This window comes from Hyperolius riggenbachi, chromosome 7 (assembly GCF_040937935.1).
Source record: "Hyperolius riggenbachi isolate aHypRig1 chromosome 7, aHypRig1.pri, whole genome shotgun sequence".
Lineage (NCBI taxonomy): Eukaryota > Metazoa > Chordata > Amphibia > Anura > Hyperoliidae > Hyperolius > Hyperolius riggenbachi.
The window spans coordinates 279,402,986-279,424,436 of NC_090652.1; the positions used below are offsets into that span (position 1 = coordinate 279,402,986).

At 44.6% G+C, this 21,451-nt stretch overlaps 1 protein-coding gene across 2 annotated transcripts in view; it reads right to left on the reverse strand.

Annotated features, from left to right (window-relative positions):
* Positions 1 to 21,451, reverse strand: part of ACVR2A (activin A receptor type 2A) — a 105,784-nt gene that overhangs the window by 37,181 nt on the left and 47,152 nt on the right. For both annotated transcript variants that reach the window (XM_068245858.1, XM_068245857.1), the window contains exon 2: positions 4,907 to 5,114. In XM_068245858.1, the coding sequence (XP_068101959.1) occupies positions 4,907 to 5,114 (208 nt within the window). The remainder of the gene's footprint in view (positions 1 to 4,906; positions 5,115 to 21,451) is intronic.

Below are 21,451 nucleotides of genomic sequence, written 5' to 3' on the forward strand. Positions count from 1 at the left end.
CAAGCATGCGTAGAATATATAACAAAAAAAACAAAAACTTTTTTTTTTACACTATTTGCTGCTATGGGCAATAGTGCAACTCTTAGCTTTCTTCACACACAGAATTTTTTATAGTGGATCCAAAATACGTTTTGCATCCAATACAAAATAATTTCAATTTGATGTCTGATGTGAGGACTCTGCATACGCCCGACACCAGGGGGCGCACAGAGCATCATCAGAGGGAGGCACCGGGAGATGTGATCGCCGGGAGGCAGATGAAGGCGGAAGAAGAGGAGATCGCCGTGAAGACGAGAATACGCGCGCAGGGAAGCCGTGAGGTGCTGGCGAGGTATCCCGCACACCAGCGATGCCGCAGATAAGTAAAGGCAGCTACTGGATGAGCCCGACTTGTCCTTACCGATTCCATTTTTTTTTTTAGGACAAGTCAGGCTCATCCTTAACGCTAGGAAGGTTAAAAACGCAAAATTCAAATGGCTACCTCAGTAGATGGAAGCCTCTGGGTCCTCTAGATGCTTCCCATGTCCTCGAGACCACCGATTCTCACCAGGACCCTTGCGCTCTGTATGTGTATGAACATTAGTGTTGTCCGGATCATGAACGATTCGGATCTTTGATCCGAATCTATTTTGTGAGTCGAATAATCCGAATCAAAATGAGTGATTCGGTTCGCAAAAGGGGCGGGGCCACGAGCGACACGCCCCCTCTCAGCGGGCAGCGGGGTCCTGGAAGCAGAGCAGAGATGGATCGCTCTGTTGGAGGGGAGGCAGCCTTGCAGGGACAGCAGGTAGATGAGAGAGAGGGGACATCGGTGCCACTGCCAGATAAGTGTAGAGCACACATACTGGCTATAACGTGCTGCTGATTATAGGCTGTCTGTTCCGTAGTTGTGCATAGTGAACACATTGGAAGCTTTTGGCTCAGCTCAGCACAGCTCAGTAACTTTGCAGGCACTGTGATTGCTGTGCAATATGATCCTCCTGCACTGCTCTAATCAGCTGCACTTTACTTCTGGGAATGCTTTGGAGAATGCTTTCCTTCACTGTGCGACGTTTGCTTTCAAAGTACACAGATGAGCATATAGGTGAAATATATGTAAAGCATATGATTGCAGCATGTGGGTATTGTGTGCAAACAAACATTTCTGCTCTCTGCTCGTCCCTCTGTCCACTCCCTGCCCTCTGCCCACCATCTCCCCTTCTCTGCGTGTCCACCCCCCTCTCCTTCTCCTGTCCTGCTAGTCATTTCACCTCCGAATGCTTCCCTTGTAAAATGATCCGAGATTTGGATCAAAGATCCGGATCTTTTCAATGATCCGATTCGAATCATCCGGATCATTGAAAAGATCCGAACTTCCCATCTCTAATGAACATGGCCGCACTGCGCAGGGCCTCTTACGTCTGCGCAGTAACAAGAAGTTGCTTGTGCTGAAACAAAACACAGCCAGCTCTATGCTACGGCACAGCTGCAAGCCCCCCGCACTGTGCAGTCGCACTCTCAACAAGCCCATCTCAAGGAAGTTTGGGGGTCCCAGCGCTGGATCGGTGGTGGTGGTGGGGGGGGGGGGGGGGGGTGAGCACAACAGGGGAAGCTTCTGGACTCTAGCTACTGTGGTATCTATCTTGTGTTTTTAAAAGTTTACCTTTCCATTTCATACTGCAGTCAGCTACTGTCTCAAACTGTTCAAAATAAATGGGGGTGGAGTAGAGCAATGTTTCTCAACATTTTATTGGTATGTACCCCTATTAAAGCCCTGTACTCATTAAGTACCCCCTAGCATAGTAAACATTGTCACAAGTACCCCTTGGCAAAAATATATTTAATCGTAGTACATGATAATTGGTTCTAAACTATTTCCAAGCATTTACTAGTGCTTTTAATTAGCTAAAATACTAATTTGGTGTTATTTAAATAAGATTTATCATTTTCTAAAACTCTAAATGTGTTATTCTTGGTTAAGTATATCAAGCCCGAGTACCCCCTGCAACCATCAGAAGTACCCCCTGGGGTACGTGTACCACACGTTGAGAACCTAGGGAGTAGAGGACTATAAAAACCCTAGTGATGCTACTTCTTCACAATGAACGGTTCACAGCTGCAGATTCTTGTCTGCCTTTGTTCTGGAGTTGCTGAGATAAGCCGCTGCTATGAGTACCTGACAGGAAGTGCTGAGCGGGAAGGTTTGGATGTAATCAATACAAAGAGCGTAAAAATAGAGGCATGCCGCAATCCTGCCATGCAAAACTGAGGGGAATTGTCTCAGCTGAGCTATCCAGGAGCTTCCCACAGGCCTGATCACAGACAGAGGTAAGACAAGTGTATGCGAAAATTATAAACGCTCTCATCCTTCCGCTCCAGCTCGGAATAGCATGGTACACTTTAAAAGCCTCCATATTGCAAACCACTGCTATCATTTTACAAACTGCTTTAATTTATGTAACACAAACCCTTAGCTAGAGAAAAAAAAAATGTAACTACAGCTTTTGAATGCCAAGTAAATCGTATACTGTGCAGAAGAATAAAGGAAATTTAAAGCACAATTGTACTGAAAGGACCACAAACTCCCATAAAAAAAATGCATATGTAATTTTCTCCCAGATTAAAATGCACTACAAATTACTTTTCTCCTATGTTGCTGTCACAGTTGGCAATAAATCAGACAGATCTGACAGGTTTTGGACTAACCCATCGCCTCATGGAGGATTCTAAGAGTTTTCTTTATTCTCAAAAGCACTTATTGAAAGGTAGTTACTTAGTCCAACTGCCAAAATAGTGTGCAAATGAGAATGGATGTTGACCAACATCTTTGTACAGATCCTTTCCAAGGATTGCTTTTCTGTAGCAAAGAGAGCCGGTTCAGACTGGTTTTAAAAACGTATCCGTGGGATAGGTTTTTAAAGCTCTGCAGAAACGTTGCGTTAAATGCTATGTTAAAAATAGGACCGGATCACACACACACACGGATCACACACGGATCACACACACACACACACACGGATCACACACGGATCACACACACACACACACACACACACGGATCACACACACACACACACACACACACACACGGATCACACACACACACACACACACACACACACACGGATCACACACACACACACACACACACACACACACACACACACACACACACACACACACACACACACACACACACACACACGGATCACACACACACATGGATCCATGTTGCATGGAAATAAAACATTGAGGAGAGTCCGGATTTGACGGGAAAACATCTCCAATGCAAGCCTATAATAACGGACACAATGTTCATTCTGACTAGGCTAGCCGCAACATCCGCATCACCCGTTTTGGCCGCATCCCGTCGTCGTCATACTCCAGTGTCCCGCCGTCCATCATTGCCGATTGGTCCATTCTGAAGAGCCCGGAGGCCAACAGAAGCATGGGGATTCTCCATTGGGCTGGAGTAGACCAATGGGAATCCTCAGCATCAGAGAGAATTCTCATTGGTTCATGTTGAACCAATGAAAATTCTCCTTGTTGCTAGGAACAATTAACATGTTGCAGCCTATGGAGAGCCACGCTTCTGCTGGCCTCCAGGCTGTGCAAGGGACCAAGCGACGGCACCAGCGGCGGGACAGGTGAGCAGCCGACGTGGAACGTGCGTAGGCATCCAAATCAGATCAGTGTCAAATGGATCAGTGTTTTATCAAAAACTATCTGTTTGACACAGATCCGATCTGGAACCAAACAAGTGTGGACCGGCCCTTACTGAGAATCCCCCATGAGATAAAAGACTAGTCCATAACCTGTCAGATCTGTAAGAATTTTACGTCCAACTGTAAACAGAAACATAGCAGAAAAGTAAACTTCCAGACCATTTTACTCAGGGAGAAATGTACGTATGTCTTTTCGCTGTAGTGGTCCTTTAAACAAATGAATAGTTATCTGCATACAACATTGATAAATGTATTAAAGCGGACCTGAACTCAGACCTCCTCTCTGCTTTGTTACAGCCGATACAAATCCTAAAATAAATCTGCAGTTTCAACTTCCTGATTCATGGAAGCAGACATACTGTTTACAGCCTGTGCTTTCAAATGGGTTTATCTGCCATCTCTGCCATAGGCAGTCATGTGACACAGGGAGAGATCAGTTTACAACTTGTGATTAGACCCAAATCTAATCATGCAATAAATCTGCACTGCTTCTACTTCCTGCTTTCATGGAAGCAGACATTAACATCCTGTGCTTTCAAATGAGCTTATCTGCCTTGGCAGTCAGATGACAAAGGGGAGAGATCAAATTACAACTTGTGATTAGACACAAATGAGGGGGGGGATTGGAAAGGCTAAACTCTCTAAATACATACAGGGTGCATTTCTTTATATTTTCCTTCTGTCCTGTGCAATAGTTTAGGTCCACTTTAAAATCTGAATATGATCCCTTTCTGTGGATGTCCAGATACAAAGATCAGTCTAGTGTTTCTCCAATTCCCCCTGGCAGTTGTAAACCATAGCAACATCTTCTCCTCTATACCATATGAAGTTGCATGATATGTCTATAGGTGAAGATGAGTAAATGGCAGCCTATGGTTCTAAAGATGGCAGCCCCCCTCTGACTAGTAAAGGCTCCACCTCTTGTCTACCAATTGAAACTATAGGCTGAACCCAACCATTCTATCAATCCTCAAGGTAACTAATATTGTTGGCTCTGTTGGTTCAGCTGTCACTGATTAATAATATCCATGAATGCCGGTTCACGGGGTGACAAATTCTCAAAAATTCGCCCTTAAAACCCTTTGAAGGTCAACAAAAAACATTAAAGTAGGTAGAAATTTCAAAATGTGATAAAAACATCCAATTCAATGACATTTCATGACAATCTCTCTACAATCGGCAACCTTGAAAAGTGTCCTTACTTGTCATAGCAGTTGATGTCATCCAGCCAACAGCCTTGCTTTAGAATTTCAATAGATCCAGAGCTATTCTTCCATGTGGCGAAGCAATGCCTCCTCTTGTCGTGGTCTCCCTGGCAGCGCTCGATGCCGCTGTGATTGGTCTTGTCCTTCTCCCAGTTGGCGTTATAGAAGATGCATTCCTGGGTCTCCGACCTCCCCAATATGGCCCCTGTGAACAGCAGATAGGAAAAAAGCTGTTAGAGCAGGATTCAAATTCCATTTACCTACTGCTCTGTGTTTTTTATGTAATCTACATGCAGTTTGCTTTGCATGCATTCCAATACAATCATAAATGTTTCTGCTGTAATTAAATTTTATATCAGTCAGCCTGGCTCTACTCTGGTAAATTACCGACAAGAGGGAAGCTTGTTATCTCCCCCTCCCACATTCCTGCTTCTCACCGATTGGCTGAGAGCAATTAAGTGTGACAGAAAGCTGGGAAGGGAAATACACCTCACACCTCTGCAGAAGCTGGTAGAATATGATTTATGCTGTGCTCACATGTTTACAAAGCAAGCTAGATATGACAGTGAAGTTCTTACATAGCTCAGTGGGAAGGGGCCTGGAAATGCATACAACTTAAGGCTGGAGGGAAAAAAAAAAAAAGTACCGGAGGAAATGACATCAGGCTTGGCTTCAGTCAGACACTAAATATGGAAATGCCTGGAACAGTTTTGTCTTTATATTTACTATATAAAATTTACTGAAATCAAAACTGACAGTACAATAGATAGGTTATGTAGGTAGAACAAGTATGTATCTACATTTTTTCCCTTGGGATAACATGGCTGTCCACGCTGCTTTAACATGTGAATTAGCTGGTGCACATTGTTAGAATAAGCAGCCTTGCTTCACTATTAACACTGCACACATACGCTACCAACCAGGTCAGAAAAGGTACAAGCCCAGCTCATAAACAGACTAGCCTCATTGCAAGAAAGGATCTGTGACTAACCAGGACACCCGTGTACAGAGTATGCGGCTTCCAAACAGCTTACAAGATGAATAAATCCAAGTTCAGGTCTGCAATCAGCATGCAAAGCTCTCATTGTAACATTGACTAACCTCAGAAGGGCCCATAGCCATATACAGTACAGAATTGCAATTCTGCATTCAGCTCTCAGCAAAAATGCTTGCTTTGTAGCCTCCTGTCCGGATCACAGGGAAATTAAATACAAGTTTCTGTCGCCTGCAGCGTGTGTCAATTGGCCTGGTTTTCCAGAATGACAGATCGCCAACAAAACCAGCAGCAGGCTTCGAGAGGACGTCCATACACACTGTCAAAATTACTACGAATGGTTCCAGGAACCATAACTGTCAGGAATATACTGGGGTGCTTATGATGTAAGAATAATATTTTCATTTGCCTGTCTGACTGCTATGTACTGTACTTCAGATGCGTATGTATGGGTCATCATCTGGCTTTGGGGGAAGCTGTACTTGTCTGTGTGACAGTGTGGAATACAATTACCCTCAGTTCCTCGGAGAGCAGGGAGCTAATTAGAAGCCCTATTGTCCCATTATACCAATCAGGACATAGTCAGGGAACTTCAAAGACTTGCTTGGTGTAATAAGACAATGGCAGAAGTGAAGTGTGTTGAAGTCCTTTTGATACCATTTGCTACCTGTGGAAATTGAATTATCGGTGGAGGTGCAACCTCCTTATCTTTGATCAGCTAGGAAGTACAGTCAACAATGGGGTTGTCACCTGTAACTTGGACTAGGGAAATCTTTTCATGTATGTGGGCTATTGTACATTTTTCGCAGGTGGATGTTAGATCTCTGGAGATCCAATGATGACTGAGGATGTAATTAAATCTAGCTTCCCCACCCCCCCCCCCCCCCCCCGTCCACACAGGCTTACAGCCTCGAGGCGAATATTTCATTATAAAAACCAGGGGACATCTACCTCAAATCAGTTCTCTTCTGACGGTAGCTACGGCTGGTCTCCTGGCCTAAGCTAGTGGACTCCTGGCCTAGCCAGAACTGTGTCTGTCCACACAAAAGTCCACGATTCTTCTATCTGGACCCCTTTATTTTGGTAAGCAAAATCGCTTTGTGTGTTATCTTTGTAACTTTTATCTTGTAACTATTTTTACTTTGTTTTTTTGTAATCTTTTTGTATATATTAAGTTCTGCACTGTTCTATGTTTTTCTGGAATATTAAATTATTATTTAATAAGCTTGACTTCTGCTGTACTAAACTAACACTCATAGCCTAGAAGAGACTGAAGTGTAACCGTGTATAAGTTTCATGCTTAATTGTACGCTTGAGCAACACTACCGTATGAAATTGTAATTGCATTGTGTGTGGGAGCGTTTGTCATACGTTGGCCTAAGCGCGCAGCTGACCCAACGTACGAACAACGCCAGTGCGAGTAGCGACAGCAGAGTGGCTAACAGTATCGTTCGGAACGACTGTTAGTGGGTCTTTGCTTCACGACAGTGTAAGATTGCAACTGTGTGTGTGTGTGGGTGCGTGGCGTTCCCGTATTTGGCCTAAGCGCAAAGCTGACCCAAATACGAAAACGCAGATTGCGTATTGAGCACTCGATAGCTGAGTGAACGTGTCTAGCAACGCTAGTGGTGGCAGTGGGAAGTGTTTGAGGGGTTCCAGCCTTGGTTGTAGCTTAAATAAGGCTGTTCCCCGCTTAATCTGGTCAAACCCGCAGTCGGGAACCGTATACGCAGGCGTGCCGCGGGCCGGTTCCTGACAATAACGACATAGTAAAATGCAGTCAATTATTCAGGATACCCATTTCTACATTAAATATCATGTTCTCAGCATCATAAACACTTCTTACAAGCTATACAGTATAATGGTAAGCTCACCCAATGAGACATAGCCTAAGCTATTTATTATGCAGAATTCTCCCCCTAATAGCATTCTGGGAGACCAGGGATATTTTCTAGTAGCTTTAGAATGCTTGGTAAATGAACATGCAGAGATCACCTGACAAAAGATGTAACCACCAGTGATTAATTTCAGAAAGTAATTCAGGGAGAGGAAAGGATTTTACAATGGACAAACACTGACTAAATTTATAAGTGAATATTATTTAAAAAGCAATTTTAGTCTTCATGTTATTCTGACTGCAGTTCCTCTAAGTTGCAAACGTGCGTAGGCCTTAAAGCGAATGTCAGTGATCTCTCTCTGCTCTTCAGACAACCCATACACAAGTACGAGTGATATGGAGGCCGACATGTTTATTTCCTTTTACATAATACACATTGCCTCGCTGTCCTGCTGATCCTCTGCCTAATGCTGGGTACACACGATGAGATTTCCTGTTCGATTCCCGGATCGATTCGATTAAATCAAACATGTTCGATTGGATTTCGATCATTTTTTCCGTCGATTTTGCATACCTATCATGAAAAAATCGATCGAAATCCAATCGAACATGTTTGATTTAATCGAATCGATCCGGGAATCGAACGGGAAATCTCATCGTGTGTACCCAGCATAAAGCCCCATCTACACGATACGATTCTTTGTACGATTCAATTACGATTCTATTTACGATCCGATTAAATCCGACATGTCCGATCATAATTCGATTCGATCCGCCTTTGCAAAACAATGGCAAATCGAATCATGAGCGGACATGTCGGATTTAATCGGATCGTAAATAGAATCGTACAAAGAATCGTATCGTGTAGATGGGGCTTTATACATTTAGCCAAAGCCCCTGAACAAGCATACAGATCAGATGTCTAATACAAATCTGACAAGATTAGCTGCATGCTTGTTTCAGGTGTGTCATTCAGATCCTACTGACCAGAAAGATCAACAGGATAGCCAGGCAACTGGTATTGTTTAGAAAGGAAATAAAGATAGCACTTTGCATAGATCTCACACCTCTGGTTCCTTTTCAGCCATCATCACACTAAACTCCATTTTGCCTGAAATGATGGTGATTGTTCCAGGTAACTGGTTTTACCACTGTCACTAGATAGACATGCTTCTCCTCTCCTGACCAAACTGTTCTGCTCAATGGAGCGGGGTGACCAGGCTGCAGGAGTTTCTACTGAAGTTCCTACAACAGGTCAGTCATTAGTAATGCAGCAAAACGGATCATTGAAATGACTTCAGAGAAACATGTCCACGCTTCAGAACTTCAACCATATCCACAAAGGATCAGTGCAGCCTGAGGAAATCTACACAGCTAAAAGCAAAATGGAGTTAGAAGTAAGCTCAATAAGTTGAATCCATGTAACAAGGAAATCAGAACACAGTGAGGCCTGGGATCCACTGGCAGCACTTTTGCAGCGCTTGCCGATCACCAAAGAGCTGCAGCAGCAGAACCGAGGGGGCGTTTCCACTTGCAGTCTTGAAATCACATTAATGTCTGAAGAGCCAAATCAAGATTGCTCCGGTAATCGCATTTCAAATCACAGGACTTCATTGATTTGGGAATTGCCAGCTTTTTGCCAATTTTCCCCAAAAGCACCGCCGGTGGGTCCCTAGCAGGGCTGTGGTTTCAGTACAAAAATCATCCAACTCCTCAGTTTATGAAACAACTGACTCCAGGTACCCGAAAATTCCTCCGATTCCTCGACTCCGACTCCACAGCCCTGGTCCATAGCCTAAGCAAATACTTTTTGTTTTCGGGCCTCTAATGGGGGAACAGGAAGTCTGCAGCTCTGACCTGCTTTTGCCTTCCCCAGTGTGTGTGGGGAGAACATTTTGTTCCTCTAATGCTGGGAATACACTGGTCGACCCGGCGGCTCGATTAGCTGCCGGATCGATTCCCGCTCGTCCCCACGGGTGCTTATCTTCTGCTCGACTCCCAGCTATTGTCCGCCCACGGGGATCGAGCGGACTGATTTTTCAGTGTTAAATCGTGGGAAAAAATTACCCGCGCAAAACAGCACCGCTACCATTTTGCACTTAAGTGTGAATGGGCCCTAAAATACTAGTTCTGCTTCCAACCATCCCTTCACAGAGGTAATAAACAAATGACACGCGTATGACTGATTCTACTGGCAACAAGCACAGATATTTCCCACTATGCCGCTGCTTTATCTTTCTCACAGGAAAAGCTTTTCTAGGTTGAATGCAGACTGATGCCCAACTACAATCTAGATGTTTGAATCTGGGTTTCCTAAAACCTTGCACACCACACTTCAGTACCTCAGCTAGTGAAGGGTGGCAGGGGTGCGGTCCAAGCCAGGAGGAGGAAGCATCTGGGTCTTGTGAGGCGTAGCATGAACTTCAATCCCGTGACCCTCTCCACTAGCTGAGGTACTGAAATGGTGTGCGTCGTAATCTGCCTTTCCAAATTAGGAAACCTGGATTCTAACTCCAACACTACCTACTAATCCTATAACTAATGTCACATGACTTGTTTGTTATGCTTGGCCAATAGGAACAGGTTGCTGAAGGAGGAAGATGAGGCGACAGTTTATGACTCAGAGGACTCATAGCTTATGTATGAGGGCTCTGTCACACTAGAGCACATTTGCCGCGTTTCAACGCAAAGTCGAAACTTTGCGTTAACCAAGGTAAAATGAAAGTCTTAGATATTCATTTTACCTTTCACACCCGACGCTGCGTTTCGATGTGTTGCGGTATGACGCACCCGGGAGCTTCTCGTCAGGAGCCTGTGTTTTCCCGTCGAGTGAATAGCTACCTCCGCTGATTGAGTCACACCGCAACATCCCGACGACGCGCCGCAGGCTATTCAACGTGTGTAGGAGAACGGCTCTGCACGCATTCTAGATATGAAAGAGCCCTAAGCCCTTTAGGGCCCTTTTCCACTAGCAATCGCTAGCGTTCGCGCAAAATGCTAGCGATAGCAACTCAGCAAAGTTCCAAATACTCCCAGCGATTGCGATTAAGTAAAAAACGAATTGCGGTAGTGGAAATGACCTACCGCGATTCCTATGTTATTTGGCAAACTGTAGCGATTTAAAAATCACTAGCGGTTTGCGATTTTGCGATTCAGCATCACAATCGCCGCTAGTGGAAAAGGGCCCTAAGAGAAAAGCCAATTTCAAGACAAGACATATCATTTATATTGTGCTTTTTCCCCTGGTGGGCTCAAAGCGCTTGAGCTGCAGCCACTAGGGCGCGCTTAGTAAGCAGTAGCAGTGTTGGGGAGTCTTGCCCGATGACTCCTTACCAAATAGGTGCTGGCTTACTGAACAGGAAGAGCTGAGATTTGACGCTGGTCTCCTGTGTCATCCAGCCACTGCCATTTTAGAGCAAAGGAAAAAAAATTACATTGAAGCAAGAAGTGGAACTACTGTAACATGCATTGTGTTTACACAGCATTTTATTTATTGTATTTACTAGTAGACTTTTAAACGGGCTCTAGGTCTGTGTCGGAAGTAGGGCCTCTCCTCCCTCCCTTGTGACCGGCGCGCATACACCCCCCCCCCCCCGTCCTGCTCCGTGTCAAGGCTGTCCATGCGCACATGTGCAGTAGCGCGCGCCACACACACACACACACACACACAGACACACACACACAGACACACACACACAGACACACACACACAGACACACACACACAGACACACACACACAGACACACACACACACACACACACACAATTATATAGGATAAAGGGCCAACATATTATGCAACTCTGTTGCTTTATGTTACAGGCTTCAGCTATTAGGTGGCCAGGGAATCCTTTGCACGATGAGAATGCCGCTGTGGCGGAAGCTATAGCAGAAAAAAATTAAATTAAATTTAAAAAAATCCTCCAGGTGTGAATTGGATGTGGAAACGTTTTTGTTCCCTATAAATTCTGCTCACTTCTTGTGTCAATCTCCTCAGCAGAAATGACCTCACCCAGCTACAGTACATACAGAATGACAACAATGCTAAATTCCTGACTTCCCTGTGAAATAGTAACGCACTACACTGAAGTAGAGTTATAGACCAGCCTCACCATCACCTGCCACAGTGTGACCGTCATACCGTGCGGCTGCACATTCTCATATCAGCGCTGACTGATGCAAGCTACTCCCACAACACACTGATCACTCTATCCGGGAAAACAGCTCAGTGTCAGCTACTTACACATACATGCTAGTTCCCAAACACCCAATCAATCATGCTCGATTGTAATGGGTTAAATATTATGTGTTTATACAGCACTGACATCTTCCGCAGCACTTTACAGAGTACATGGTCATGTCACTGACTGACTTCAGAGGAGATCACAATCTAATCCCTACCTAACTAAATTATACCATATTATTATTACCGGTATGTATTTATATAGCACTAAGGCCTGAAACACACCAGAGGAGTTTTTCTGAGCGTTTTGAGTTTTTAAATCTGCTGCTAATGTTATCCTATGTGTCTGTGCACACTGGAGCAATGAGGTTTTGTAAAAAACCCCATAGCATTACATTGGGAAGAGCTTTTAGAGGTTTCAAAACCTCTTCCCAATGTAATGCTATGGGTTTTTTTACAAAACCTCATTGCTCCAGTGTGCACAGACACATAGGATAACATTAGCAGCAGATTTAAAAACTCAAAACGCTCAGAAAAACTCCTCTGGTGTGTTTCAGGCCTAACAGCTTCTCTAGCAGTTTACAGAGTACATAAGTAATGTCAATGACTGTCCTCAGAGGAGCTGACACTCTAATCCTACCATAGTGTCCTAACATTATTATTATGATGTTTTTATATAGCACTGAAATCTGATGCAGCACTTTACAGAGTACATAGTCATGTCACTGACTGTCCCTCAGAGGAGCTCACAACCTAATTCTACCACAGTTAACAGTCTAATTTCCTACCACATTATTATGTATTTATATCGCACTAACAGCTTCTGCAGCACTTTACAGAGTACATAGTCATGTCAATGACTGTCCTCAGAGAAGCTCAAAAGCTAATCCTACCATAGTCCTAATCCAATGCCCCTACTGCAGTCTAAGGTCAATATCTGAGGGAACCAATAATATGTATTCAGTAAAAGGGAGAAAATTGAAGGGTCCAAAAGAAAGTCACAAAAGCACGGGTAAAGCATATAAAAACTTCAAGAAGATGCTGTACTAACTAGGATTTGAGCCCATGACTGATGCTGCGAGGCATGGGTGCTATAGTATACACTATTGTGTGTGTGCCACCAGTGTTTCCAGATACTGACTTGCTCTCTGCAGATTGCTGAAAACTACGTTCCCAGGGGAGAGGTCCCCACTGCAATCTGCACAGAAAGTGCTCCAGCCCATCCTCCCCCTCTCCATAGAACAGTATGTGACACATGGCACACTGCATAATCACAGGGAGACTCAACTAACGCAGTGACAAGACCAGCATGGCTGTGTGCATTACTTATCCAGCATGTGCCTGCAACTTGCACAGGACCTGAACTCTTGCACAGGACAGAAGGAAAGCAGAGAGAAACATACCCTGCATGCATTTACGGAGTTTGGCTAATCCAATTCCCCCTCATCTGTGACTAATCACAACTGTAATTTGGCCCCTCGTCTATCAGTTCAGGAATCTCCTCTGCCACAGCAGAGCAGCTAATTTGTAAACGCAATATTAACAATAGGTCTGCTTCCACCAAAGGAAATAGACAGGATTTGTATCCGCTGTTTATCTTTTAGAGCAGATAAGAAATTCTGAGTTCAGGCCCACTTTGAAGAGATTATAAAGACTAAAATGCTCATCCTGTGGTTGGTGTTCCTGTAAAAATGTATATAGTCTTCCGCGGTGCTTTCAGTAAGCTAGCGTTTGTCTGACAGCAGTACTCCGTGTGGGCTTTTCATTAGGCTGCAGCATCACAGATTATGACCCACAGCTTGTCTTTCTTTTTGGACCGTTTTGGCCAATTTTGATTGAACATATTTGTTTGCCTCTGAGGAAGCGGCCTCTGGCCATGAAACACGTGTACCTTATCTATACGGCTGCAGTCAAGTGATATATTTATGAAGAATAAAGACTGATGCTGTTCTTTTAGGCTGGTTTCACAGTGGGACGTTAAAGTCCCACGTTACAGCAGCCAGTAACGCAGCCTTATGCTGGGAATACACGGTTCGTTTTTGCCTTCGTTTAAACCTTCGATTCGTTCGGTAAACGAATCGAGTGTTGAAAACGTATGTGAAAATAGTCATAATCTCATTATAGTTTCGATTAATAGACCCCAAAAACGAACGACTAGTGATCGAACATGTTTGATATTATCTCTCTTTATCCATCTAATCGAGCCATTGGTAGGCTTGATGGCTGTTCAGATCGATTATATATTAGTTTATTCTAGTCCGTCCCTGTAAAAAGGGATTTTCGTTTCGTTTCTTTGCAGCCTTCGATCATTGGAAAAACGAAACCATCAGAATCGAAAAAAAAAACGAAACCGTGGGTGGTGATATTAACCGTATGACCGATTATTTCGGGATCGAAAAGGACAAAAGGCACAATCGAAACGAAGGTTTAAACGAAGGCAAAAACGAACCGTGTATTCCCAGCATAACTCACAGCACTGTAGAATCAATGTGCTGTTCACAGTGCACACATTGCATTACATAGTAACGCAGCACGTTTAAACAAAGTGCTGCATGCTGTACATTATACTGGGCTAAGCCACGTTAGACTGTTTGCACATGCTCAGTAATGTTGGAGGAGGAGGTCTCCCCTCCTCCTCCGCTGCCAGCCACATGGCTAATATTCACTGCACTGAGGAGACTCGTGGTGGGACTGTAGTATTGTCCGGATCATGAACGAATCGTTCATTTGATCCGGATCTTTTTTGTGAGTCGAATCATCCAGATCATTACAATGAAAGATTCGGTTCACAGTGGATGTCTGTCTGGAAGAAACCGGAACATACAGAATGTACAGTGCAGGGAAAGTCCTGTTCTGCTAGTCATTTCACCCAGTCTGCTTCCCTAGTAAAATGATTCAAATGATTTGGTTAAAAAATCCAGATCTTTTCAATGATCCGATTCAAATGATCCAAATCCTTAAAAAGATCCGGACTTCCTACCACTAACCTGTAGCGGCTGCTTTGAGAGCTGCAATACGCAGCTCAATCTGACGGTTTAACTTCAACACCACCATGCGTTCCATTAGGGGCGCGTTATGCGACCATAACGTCCCCTAAAACGCAACGTCTTGGTGGTAAGGTAGCCTTAAAAAACGCCTAGTGGACTGTTTTCTATACCTTCAGTATAACTCACCCGGAGACCCCCTGTGCATTAACTTCCAGTGCTTGGCCCCGCCCCCTTGCTGCTGAGTGACTGTGGCACTATTTCCAATACAGAGAACACCATGGCACTCGGCTGCAAGGGGGGCGGGGCTAAGCCGAGAAGCCGATGACTATATAACCATTTACAAGGACGCCGTGTACAGGAAGAGTATTTTAATTGTTTTAGTCTCTATCTCAATGGGGGAGATCCAATAGTCCTATTAAACGTCAAACAAGGCAAAAGCATTTTTAGACAGACCTACTAAATGGGAATCAGCGAGGACGTCCTGCAGAGTACGGGAGGAGAGAGCAGAATCTCCGGACTACACCTGCATTCCGGTGCGTACACTTCCGCATTCAGAGCTGCAATTTCCATCAGAACCGCAAGGGAATGCAAGTAGCAGCCAGGTGAGTTAACCCCGCGTATCCTGCTCTCGCTTCCCACTTATCCCTGGTAGTACTGTACACTACAGCTGGACATCTAATGCTGGGAATACACGGTTCGTTTCAGCCATGCGTTTTCGCTCTCGATAGTTTTTGCAGCTCCATTTCAGCTCTCGATCCTTATCTTCCTCTTGTTTTTCTTTTTTCCCATTCACTTCTATCAGAAATCGAGTGGCAAAACAATCGAAAGGGAGATCGGACATGTCGGAAATTATCGAACCATCTAATCAGCTACAAAACAAACCGTGTATTCCCAGCATAACCCTCCCTCCTTTCCTACTTGTAAATGCATCTGTACCAAAATAAAGCCTGTACCAAAGAAGCTTGCTCAAGGAAAATGTGACTGTTTACCACACTGTGTTTTTACTGTTTAGAGTTTTTTTTTTTTTTTTTGCTGTGCACTAGAGCTGCCATCTTAATGGTGGTATCAGCGCAGAGCAGGAATAGTTCATAACATTTTCAGCCCGAAGAGCTATTTATGCATCTCAGCAGAAAGAGTTACTTGTAACCATCTAAAGCAGGGCCTCAAAATCCACTTCCCATGTACCAACAGGGATTAACATCAGCTGTCGAGAAATAGTGCTGGATCGGCACCACCTACTAAAAGAAAAAACTTCTTTATTGCTTTCAACACTTTGAGACCCTAGTGACGTAGTAGGTGTTACTAATCCACAAAGCATTACTACATGCGGTAAAGCAAAAAAAAAAAAACTCATCCTAATTAAAGGGGCCCAATACACCTAACGATTTTCCCGCCGATACAGTGATCGAATTGGCTGTGAAATCGCTGCGCACACCGCTGACAGAACGATCGATTTCCATCCGAAATCGATCATTCCCGTCGATCCATCCGGAAGATTTTTCTCGATCGCAGGCAGTCGGGAGTGCGTCGATAGCGGCGTTCGAATGCCCGACGACCGACGCAATACAATGGGTATACATTACCTGTTCCGGCCGGCGCGAGTCCCCTCTGTCTTCTTTCCGTGCTGGGTTCCGGACCGGCTGCAGCTACACAGAAATTTCTGTCCAGGCAGGAAGTTTAAACAGTAAAGCGCCCTCTACTGTTTAAACTTCCCCTGGACAGGAAGTTCAGTAGCTGCAGGAACGGTCTGGAGCCCGGAGCGGAGAAGACAGAGGGGACTCGCGCCGGCTGGAACAGGTAACGTATGCAGGGGGTTGGAGGCGGCAGCTCCACAGATTGTGATTGGTTTCAAGCTGAAAATCGATTCACAATCTGTTTGCAGTAAAGGTGGCCATACGATCCCTCAAGCGGGATGTTCAGTATTTTATCTCAAGTATACAGCATTAATATCTAATCTACTGAAACCCTCTAGCAGCATATGGAAAGCACTAACCATGAAATAAAGGTTTAGGTATACAATGAACAATCATGGCTGCTCAATGTATATCCCATTGCTCCTTTGAGTTCAAAGCCATCTCCGCCAGCAGTCTTTATATAGTCATCATGGCGTGTGCCTTCATGTACCCCATTTATTCCTTTCTTTTTATATCTGCACCAGAAATACAAACCCCTATTTAAATACAAGTCAGACGTGTTTCTGTGTTGGGAAAAGGCACCCGCCTCTTTCTATGGCAGGTGAGATCCACCCTGATTCACCCCTCATCCGACCTGTAGAGCCGGCTGTGCCAGCCGAGGCATGCGCTGGAAACCGGCAGTCATTTGCTCTGCGGGGAACCTGGAGAGGATGAAATCAGCTCCCAGGCCAGAGTGTGGGCTGTGCCCCACCAGAGAGCACTTTGCAATCAGTTTTCATTACTTAAAAATGTTCCCATTGTAGTGTGTTAAAATTACCACGATTGTGAAAAATCCCGAACGTGGCTTTTTTGTTGGGATTTTAATGCAAGTCAATGGGAGAATTCCTCCCCCCCCCCCCCCCCCCAAGAGAATCTGCACTGTCCGATTTGTCCAATAAAAAAACATACCAATCGAGATTGAAAAAGAAAACAAAGTGACCTCCTTAAAGGGACTCAGAGCTCATGCAAATAGAAAGATTTATACATACCTGGGGCTTCCTCCAGCCCGATCCGCTACGATTGTTCCCACGCCATCGTCCTCAGTCTACTGCGGCTCCGTTACAGTGTCCCCACACTTCAGTCAGTCGGCTGCAGTCTACGCAGAAGAAGTGCGCTCTTTGCGTAGCTCTCCAGCACCTGCGGGTGAGATACGTAGAGGGCGCACTTCTCTTACGCCAGACTGGCTCAGACTGACAGAAGTGCAGGGACCCAGTACCGGCGCTGCAGAAGACTCAGGACGATGGCGTGGGAGCGATCGTAGCGGATGGGGCTGGAGGAAGCCCCAGGTATGTATAAATCTCTGGTACACTTTAACGACCTGACGAACGGCACAACCTGTATGTCCACACGCCAAAACCGACCAACTAATTTACATACTACGCACAATAGCGGAACAACAGACTACACATTGAAAACAAGTACAAGTCGTTTAACAGTCGTTCAAATGACTTGCACACATGGACCATCTGCACAATATCAGACAATCGTAGGCCAAAATAGATCAGACAGTTGAATCGGGCGCAACGCCTGTTATCAGTTAAGTCGTTTGTACGTGCGTACACACGCCTGACTGTCGTCCAACAGTCTCAGGGCCGTTTCCACTATCAAGAATTCGCATGCGTTGCCCGCATGCAAATTCGCATAGCCAGTACAAGTGGATGGGACTGTTTCCACTTGTCCGTTTTCCTGAACGTTTTTCTGTGCAGAAAAAATCTACACGCTAGGGCCCTCAGAATTCGCCTGCGTGTGGAATGCAGGCGAATCGCATGCAATGTATTTAATAGGGAAATCGCATGCGTTTTCCCCATGCGTTTTTTTGCCACGAATTCGCATGCGATTTCGCATAGGTGCCCATGTTAATTCACAGAGGCACCCTAACCTATGCGAAATCGCGGCAAAAAACGCATGCGGAATCGCACCCGCATGAGATTTGTCTGCGGTGATTCGCCGGCGATTCCGCAATGCTGTAGTGGAGACGGGCCCTCAAATGGACTAAAAGTCCTACGACAATCAGGCAGTTTTGTTGAGTGTGTACGACAAGCCTTTAGTGTTCGATCAAACATGGCGGCAAATATCAACTGATCGTACATAAGTTGTACTGCGTGTGTGAACACAAACAATCTGAGAGCCACTGAGAGCGACTGGAATTATGCATTAAAAACCAACTGCTACACCAGGTATCTAAGATTTTTAATTGCAACAACGGCTCTAAACAGAATTGCTGCGTTATCTAAAACACACAGGTAAAAACTAGTCAGAAGAAAGATTGGTGAGCTGAGCTTTTACATTTGGCCTCTTCAACACAGATTTCACCCAACACCAGAGAACGCTTATTCTGACGAAGCCCTTTATTCAGCGGTAGAGGAGGAGGGGATTGTCTTACTGGCTGTGACAGGAACAGGTAGCATTTTATTGGCCTTTAACTCCTCTGACATAACTGTTAACAAGGGTGGTGATTCTGCTTGTGTAAGTAATGATAAAAGTTACATAACACTTACCAGGTATGACTAAGGACACAGACATTTATTGTAAGAGTTACACTGCAGCATGTCACCCAATCTACAACTTTGTGAACGGATGACGTGAGCTTGTCACATTAGGTGGTGCACTCCGCGAACGGCTTATCAAGCACCTGGAGAGATTTCCAGCGGCTTGATAAGCGGTTTCCAAAGCAGCTTAACCCTTCAGCAGCCAATTCATTTAGAGGCTTGCCAGTGCTCCAGGCCAATTCATTTTAGCACATTTTTTTAATTTCTTTGTTATAGTTTCTCGCTTCTAATTTATACTGCTGTAATGCGTATTTATGGCCACTAGTCACGGGGTGGGCAGTGTGAGACAATAACAGAGGACTTCTACATTTTCTGCTAGGGAGAGAGATCAAAGCATTCAAAGAATTTACAGCACGAGTTCTGCCGATTGAGGTCAAAATCAGTGCACTTATCTCAAACGAGATACTCTATTGAAGCTGCTAATAGGTTACTATTGCGCTCATCTGCTCTGTAATGGGAAGATAATGAGAACACCAGAGCTGTGGAGTGGGAAAAAAAAGTCATCCGACTCCAAACTGCTCAGTTAATGAAACCACTGACTCAGATTCCAGGTACCCAAAAGTTGCATAGACTCCTTGACTCCAGAGAACTAGAAAGTAAACTGCCCTGTAACCTCAAAGCATTGAGTTACAAAGCGGTCACAACAAGGAACACACACTTCACAATCACAAGTCACTTCTCAACCACTAGTATCTCTATTGTGACATGAGTCTGCAAGACAAAATACAGCCAAGTCACATGGTAGGTAGATGAACCATCAGATACTACTCAGCAACAGGCAGCAAGTGCAGGTATTTAAGACAAAGATGCAATGCAGTAATCACACATTCTGGAGAGACTTAAAGCGGATCCGAGATGAAAAACTAACTATAACAAGTAACTTGTCTATATATCTTATCTAAAGTTTAGATAGTTTACCCAGCGAATCTAGCTGCAAACAGCTTTAACAGAATAGGATTATTTCTCCCTGCGATACAATGACAGCAGCCATGTTCTGTTTGTAAACATTACAACACAGGCAAGCTGATCTGCATCTTCAGCCCTCAGCCTGCGAAAATCTAATTCCCCCTCCTCCCCTCTGCCTCTGAAATCTCTAGCTAGTAACACCTCCCCATCCTCCTGCTCAGACAGAGCTCCCATAAGCCCTTGCTACTGTCTGAAAATGCCAAGGCACTCTGAAAAGCTGTGAGTGAGGCTTGTTTAGTTTATAGGGAATTAAGGCCTCGTTCATATATTCTGCGTTTGGTGTGCTTGGGAAACGCATCAGAAAACGCATGGACAAAACGCGTACATTTGTACGCGTTTTTAAATGAGTTTGTGTGCGTCTTTATTTAGTATGCGTTTTTGGACACCTGGACATTTCTCAGTTGAGTCACGTTGTCCATCCCCAAACGCATCGCCAAATACGCATAAAAAAACGCATGGTCATGCGGCCATCTGCGTTTCCATTGACTTTCATTGCTATGCGTTTGTTCGCGTTCCGCACACATATGCATGCATCTATGCGTTTCAAAAACGCGTACGTTGGAAACGCATAGATGTGAACGAGGCGCATAGCAATGCATTGTTTTTGCCCTGCACTAAAAAAACGCACACATCCGCAGTGGGAAAAAACGTACAGCACCGCATTTGATGTGAACGAGGCCTTAAAAACAAAAGTATTTGGCTTGAGGAATGCCCTATAAACAATAGGAAAGGAACACAATTATGCAATGAGTAAAAGTTTATCTCGGATCCACTTGAAGCTCTAATTATTGTCCGGAGATCCAGTCTCTGTGAATTTCCATTGCTTTGCCTCCATAAATTTGGACCACTTTGGGGTCTTTTAAAGGGCTGCTGCCAGTCCTGAGCAGATGTGAGCAATGTAATTGCCGCCAAGGACCTGGTGGGGTTGCCTGGACAAAAATGTCAAAAATAGACTGGTGTGACTCAGCCCATAGATACCCATTGCAGATGTCGTCCTGTTTGGTTTTGAGTGACTACCTTTCCAACAAAGATGTGGGGTGGACGACGTAGTACGAACTGAGTCTATAGAGGAGGTAAAGAGACTCTTGGTCCTTGATTGTTTTGCATGAAAAATTAGCACAGGTGTGCTCTTTCCCAATGTAATGACTTCTTTTGTAGTAACCATCCAAGTCAAAAAATCCTTGATTGAAACCACTGTTCCCATGGCAGAGCAATCCTCACCCCTTCTCTCTTCAAACAAAAAGTTCAGGCTGCTCAGTAGATAGCCAAGCTGCACACCTGTCCACTGATAACGCAATGATCATACTGGGTGACTTATCCCACATCTGTAGGTGTGCACGCAGCTCAAGTAAGA